Below are 6321 nucleotides of genomic sequence, written 5' to 3'. Positions count from 1 at the left end.
TACATTCTATCTTGTTAGTTGTTCTATGTCTTGTCTAGAGCCAGGTTAATTTGGTTTATTACCGGAGTTCATGACTCAGAGTTGGTGTAGAACAGTCTTTGATGTGCATTGTAATTAATTACTATTATTTTATTAATATCGTCTCACTGGTATAATTTAAATATTTATTATGATTGAAATTTTAGATAATTGATAGAAAGAATATTATAATTTGATTGGTCTAAATTTTAAGTGGCCCAAATTTTAGATTGGTCTTTTATTATTAAAAATTAAAATTTGACTATGGTTGAGACTCAAGTTAATTAACTAGCGTAGAAGCCCGTGCAAGGCACGGGCCTGTTTATATATAAGAGAATATATAATAATTTATTCTAATTAATAGCTAATTTAATTATTTTTTATAATATAATTATTTTTTATTAAAATTTTAAGGATAATGTTCCTATGTTCGGGTGGATCATTTTTGATAATATTAGAATCATGTAAAATAATTAAAAAAATCTCACCAATATATTTTTACATCTTTCAACAGATCGTTTATCCCAAAATTTCTCCACCTAATTATGGGACGGAATTATTCCTTATTATTTTGATCTCCAGTTAAGCTTATATTTTTAGTTATTTAGTGATTGGAAAAACTTATTTTATAAGTTTATGGTGCGGAATTTATTTTAGGTTATACGAAATGAGTCATTGCTAATAGTTATGTACTTGATGCGGGATGTTGAGGTATCACTTGCTTTGATTAAGCAGACCTGATTTTTGGCTGTCAAACTGTAGGAAATTTGAAAAATACTTGTCTTCGAAGGTGCTTTGGAAAAGATTTCTAGTATTATTAATGAGGAAGGAGGTTCAGAAGGTGGTGGTGTCGTGCAGGTACTTGAAGTACTTAACCAAGTACAGTAGTATCATATGTTGACTTCTGGACATAGTGCTTCATACCGGAGATGAATGGCCTATCAAGATCCAGGTGAAGCCTACCAGGATACCAATCTTCTGACTTGTGGACAAACTGGTTCATACAACGACAATGTAGTAGTAAACGATCCTTGTAAGTTGTAAGTACAAGTCTATAACCCTACAGGCGGCGCTGCAGCACCACGCATGCCGACGATGCCATCCTCGACGTAGAATATGACTAATGACAAAGTCAAATTGCAAAGACTTCAATGTTGAATCAATATTCACTTTTAGACCAGTAACAAGTTAGATATATCACCGGCATTTGAACTGTATGGCGCACTAATCGAACATCAACACCAACTTCTTTGAGATCATCTCTTAGTTCAGGTATCTACAGGATTCAGAGATTTAGGTAAGAAGGCATTTAATACGAAAACATGTAAACAAAATGAAGGTAGATATTCTTGAATCACTCATACCTCCCCTCTTGTAGCATCAATAAGTTTTCTAGTCTCATGTAAACCAGCATCCAGGTGATCCACTTTCAAAAATCAATGCCTTTTGGTGGACTGAAGAACACATGAAACACCCAACCAAAATCCAAAATTAATATAAAAGCATTCGTAAGTGTCAACTTTACAAACATTGGCAATAATGTAAAAGATTAGTACCAAGTGTGTATGCTTAATTGCTTATACTTCAAAATTCTAAGATAAAAAGTATATAATGAAAACTTTAAAAAAATTACCGCAATTGAGTAAACATTCTCTAGCTCTTTATCTATCTTAGTAGTCCCTCAAATAAATTGTGTCTCGTTGCATACATTAGATGAAGAAGTTTCAAACCTTGACAGCCAAGAAGAAGAGTTTAGTAGCAACTCAGATTGAACGATTTAATTTGTCTAGAAACTACAACAATATCATATTGAATAGTAACGATATAGTAGGCTCTATCTCTAGCATGTAAATACAGCAAAATAAAGGGGGGCGGGAACTGACCAAGTGTGTTTACTAAGAAGAGAAACAATAAAGAGAATCGGGAAGAGTGGGAGAGGGTTAACTCAAAAACCTAAGCTGAAATCATTAACATTATATATACTCGAGGACAATGTACAATTATAGATAGTCTTTTTGCTAATTAGTCACAGACACTATATTACTTACCAAGTTACCATCACCACTAACACAAGATACAATGCTCACAACCTGCAAGAAGAAATTAAAAGTAAACAAATAGTTAAAATCTCACTGATAATCATAAATCCACTCGACATACAATTTGCAGCCCCACGAAATATATTAATAATTCAATTAAGAAATTGTTTTTCAATTTTTTCTTAGAATATCAAAAAGAAGACTGGAAATCTGAAGCAAACATACAGACAAAGAAAGTGTAGCTCTCGGTTATCACCTTTGAAGATTAAAAAACCTGGCCCAGTTTGTCATACAAAAAAATATAGGGGTATAGTTAGTTGCTACAACCTGGATTGCAAGAAGAAAAGATCAATATTTAAAGTGCTTAAGATGATTTATATCAATGTCAATTGATCAGGGACAGTAAAGTTATTACTCTCTTACCTTCCATAATGAAATTAAAAAATAAATTAGTAAATATACACAAGACCCTACTCACTGCTTTATCCATCATCAAGTAACACAATTAATTACCTTTTGTACTATGTCAGCTCCGCAACGCTCCTCTGCATCCTCAAGCTTGGCCTTGATGGCAGGAACATGTTCTGACAAATGAACCAAGGCAGCACCACCACCAGGCACAATACCTTCTTCTATGGCAGCAAAAGTTGCATTCTTTGCATCCTCAATACGAAGCTAACCATCCTCAAGCTCGGTCTCAGTTGCAGCACCTACCTTAATAACAGTAACCCCGCCAGATAACTTTGCGATTCTCTTTGCAAGTTTCTCAGAATCATAAACAGAGTCGGTCTCAGACAACTCTTTCTTAATCTGTGCAATCCTAGCCTGAATCTCATCCTTTGATGCAGCATCATCAATAATGGTCGTCGAATCCTTAGTGATGGTGATATTTCTTGCCAAACCAAAATGTTCAACCGAGGTGTTCTCAATGAGTAAACTCAAGTCACTGGCTTGGTATTCAGCTCCTGTGAAGTGAACATGAGTATCTAAATTAGCAGACTAACAACCAACAAACTAAAATATTTGTTATTCAAAACAGAAATCTTTATCATGACTTTAGATTACTAAGTGGATATTTTCTTTGCGCTTCTCATAATAAACCTATAGGTTGCAAAAGGATAGTTCGCCATATATCACACTTTATACCCCTAAAACTAAAACTGATATACCATCTAGTCTTCTACAATGCTTAGACAACACTTTATGTCTTTGACTCTTGCTGAGTGCAGTTGGCACAAAATCAGGCAAAGATATTTGATTCACTTGTAGTGTATACTTAATGCAAGATAAAATGTGTACAAGACCTGGGCTGAATTTAACTTGTCACGATGAAATCAACAAATTTTTCGAAGTGCGAAACAGCTTTGTCATATGGCATGATCCTGTCTAAATCCAACTTATTGGGGTGTCCTATTACAACATCCAATCTAGAAATAGCCTCTGCAGAAAGTTAACCAAACTTTTAGGAAATATACACTATTTTTTTGTCCAACTGACGAAGCAAATGTGAAGGCCTCTACCACCAACATAATTCTTGAACGCAGATCCACCAAACCCTGCACATACTCCTACCCCATACACGGCGAGCATAAAAATGTGTTAAATATAGAAACAGTGACCTGAAAGTAGCTGCAATATTTACAATAAACAAACCTGTCGGACATCTGGGCTTTTGTCATTGCATGCTTCCAACAAAGGGAGGATAATGTTTATAATATCTGGACCACCAAGTGCAATATTTACATATCAAGGTTAATTGTATAATGAAATAAATAACTTTATGGATGAATACTCACTTGAGCGCTGCCTCTCGACATTCCTCAACAATATCGTCAAATATACAGATAACAACCTTTCTTTCCTTGGCAGTTTTATCCTTATCCTGCATGTAGGAGGTATTTATGTTCAGATTAGATATAACATATCTAGTAATTTAATACTGGCAATATTGTTGTGATAAATTCTAAACTGAGGGTTGGCTAAATTTTGATATCTTATATAATCGTTGAGATAGTGAATCCCTTAAGATTTTATAATATATTTTGCTATAGGGTACAATTTTAGATGAAAATACATATACAAAGCAAGGCCCTGCAAGTTAAAGCAAATGAGATCAGGGCAACTGCTGCTGAATTCTAGGTACCTGCATCGCCACATAGTGGATATTTTGTTAAAATTTGGTATAAGTGGAGAACTCGAATCTTTTTGAAATTTTGTATGCATTCTGTCTTGGAGCTGCATATTTGCTGCTAAAATGTATACTTAACATCTAAATTTGCATATATTGTAATATAAAGGGGCTTATTTTAACTATAAGTCCTCTGAACTAATTGATATTAAAGTGCTGTATTCAGACAATTGGCCTACATCCCTTGTTGGCTAAATTTTCACTTCATTTCTGATATTAAGATGACCAATGAAAAAGATTTTGAGGATACTAAAACAATAATTTAAGCATTGAGAACAAAAACAGACAGATGAGCATCGATGTGAATGTTAAAGATCAATCAAGGACACAAATATTGGGCAAGAATGGAGGTACCGTGTAGTAAATTGCAGACAAAAATTTACAGGGACTCAGAGACCAGAAAAATCTAGGATTTATATGTTTAAGATCAACTAAGCCTAAAAACCACATATCAAACGAATCAATAATTTTAACCAATTTAAAACAAAATGATAGCATGACCTGGAAATGCACTATGCACAAAAGGGGATATTTTTTTGGTCATAATCTCAACTGAAATCAGATTGATCATGTAGAGACAATGTATTACTTAATATTGGAATTTTGCATACAACCAACAACTTCATGCACCCAAACCAATACATACATGCAATTTAAATTATTATGAGTGAATTGGGGGGTTTTGGGGCAGAGAGGAGGCGGATACCTGCATAATCTCGCAAAAGATACTCGACATCGGCGAGGAGAGATGAGGATATCAGGAGATGAATTGTTACTGATTCGATCACCGCTTGCCTGTTCATGTGTGTATAATCCATGAAACTGATCGAGGGGATATGTACAGAACGTCTTTTTGCTAGGGACAATTTTGGAATTCAATATTAGTTGAGGGTATATATGTCTTTTCACAGCCATTTTTCTGGCTCAATTTGCCCCTGGTTCTCTTTTAATATATAGAAGTAGATTAAAGGAGTGTTATAATTTGATTGGTCTAAATTTTAGGATCAATTTCTCATTGACTCTAAAATGATTCCTCTTTTTTTAGTGGTTACCACTAATCATGATTGGAGCTCAAGTTAATTAACTAAAGGAGTGTTATAATTTGATAGGTCTAAATTTTAGGATTAATTTCTTATTGGTTCTAAAATAATTTCTATTTTCTTATTGGTTAGCCAGGTTGATTTGGTTTATTACGGGAGTTAATGACTTAGAGTTGGTGTAGAATAGTCTTTGATGTGCATTGTAGTTTGTTTTTTTTGAAAGAATGTGCATTGTAGTCAATTACTATTATTTTATTAATATCGTCTCATTGGTATAATTTAAATATTAATTATGATTGAAATTTTAGATAATTGATAGAAAGAATATTATAATTTGATTGGTCTAAATTTTAGATTGGTTTTTTATTATTAAAGATTAAAATTTAAATATGGTTGAAGAAGCTCAAATTAATTAATTAAAGGAGTGTTATAATTTGATTGGTCTAAATTTTAGGATCAATTTCTCATTGACTCTAAAATAATTCCTCTTTTTTTATTGGTTACCACTAACCATGGTTGGAGCTCAAGTTGATTAACTAAAAGAGTGTTATAATTTGATTGGTCTAAATTTTAGGATCAATTTCTTATTGGCTGTAAAATAATTCCTCTTTTCTTATTGGTTAACTGGAGTGTGGTAGACTAATCATGATTGGAGCTCAAATTAATTAACTAAAAGAGTGTTATAATTTGATAGGTCTAAATTTTAGGATTAATTTCTTATTGGTTCTAAAATAATTTCTATTTTCTTATTGGTTAGCCAGGTTTATTTGGTTTATTACGGGAGTTCATGACTTAGAGTTGGTGTAGAATAGTCTTTGATGTGCATTGTAGTTTTTTTTTTTTTTTGAAAGAATGTGCATTGTAGTTAATTACTATTATTTTATTAATATCGTCTCATTGGTATAATTTAAATATTAATTATGATTGAAATTTTAGATAATTGATAGAAAGAATATTATAATTTGATTGGTCTAAATTTTAAGTGGTCTAAATTTTAGATTGGTTTTTTATTATTAAAGATTAAAATTTAAATATG

At 32.6% G+C, this 6321-nt stretch overlaps 1 protein-coding gene across 13 annotated transcripts; it reads right to left on the bottom strand.

Annotated features, from left to right (window-relative positions):
- Positions 1-809: 809 nt before the first annotated feature.
- LOC108217634 (uncharacterized) lies at positions 810-5777 on the bottom strand. 13 transcript variants are annotated; one of them, XM_064091064.1, is made up of 10 exons: positions 4952-5775; positions 3854-3939; positions 3711-3775; positions 3578-3613; positions 3362-3497; positions 2571-3022; positions 2067-2108; positions 1652-1748; positions 1383-1472; positions 810-1294 (listed from the first exon to the last, which is right to left on the bottom strand). In XM_064091064.1, exons 1-5 carry the CDS (start codon positions 5158-5160, stop codon positions 3471-3473), a joined length of 423 nt encoding a protein of 140 aa, XP_063947134.1. In that variant the 5' UTR covers positions 5161-5775; the 3' UTR covers positions 810-1294; positions 1383-1472; positions 1652-1748; positions 2067-2108; positions 2571-3022; positions 3362-3470. The 13 variants fall into 13 exon arrangements, 12 of the variants coding, with proteins under 12 accessions (XP_063947134.1, XP_063947133.1, XP_063947126.1 ...); XM_064091063.1 differs by having other exon boundaries at positions 3578-3625; positions 4952-5773; XM_064091056.1 differs by adding an exon at positions 2283-2384 and having other exon boundaries at positions 3362-3625; positions 4952-5770.
- Between the last annotated feature and the right edge of the window lie 544 nt (positions 5778-6321).

This window comes from Daucus carota, chromosome 4, assembly GCF_001625215.2.
Source record: "Daucus carota subsp. sativus chromosome 4, DH1 v3.0, whole genome shotgun sequence".
Classification (NCBI taxonomy): domain Eukaryota; kingdom Viridiplantae; phylum Streptophyta; class Magnoliopsida; order Apiales; family Apiaceae; genus Daucus; species Daucus carota.
This window is presented reverse-complemented; position numbering and strand designations above follow the sequence as displayed.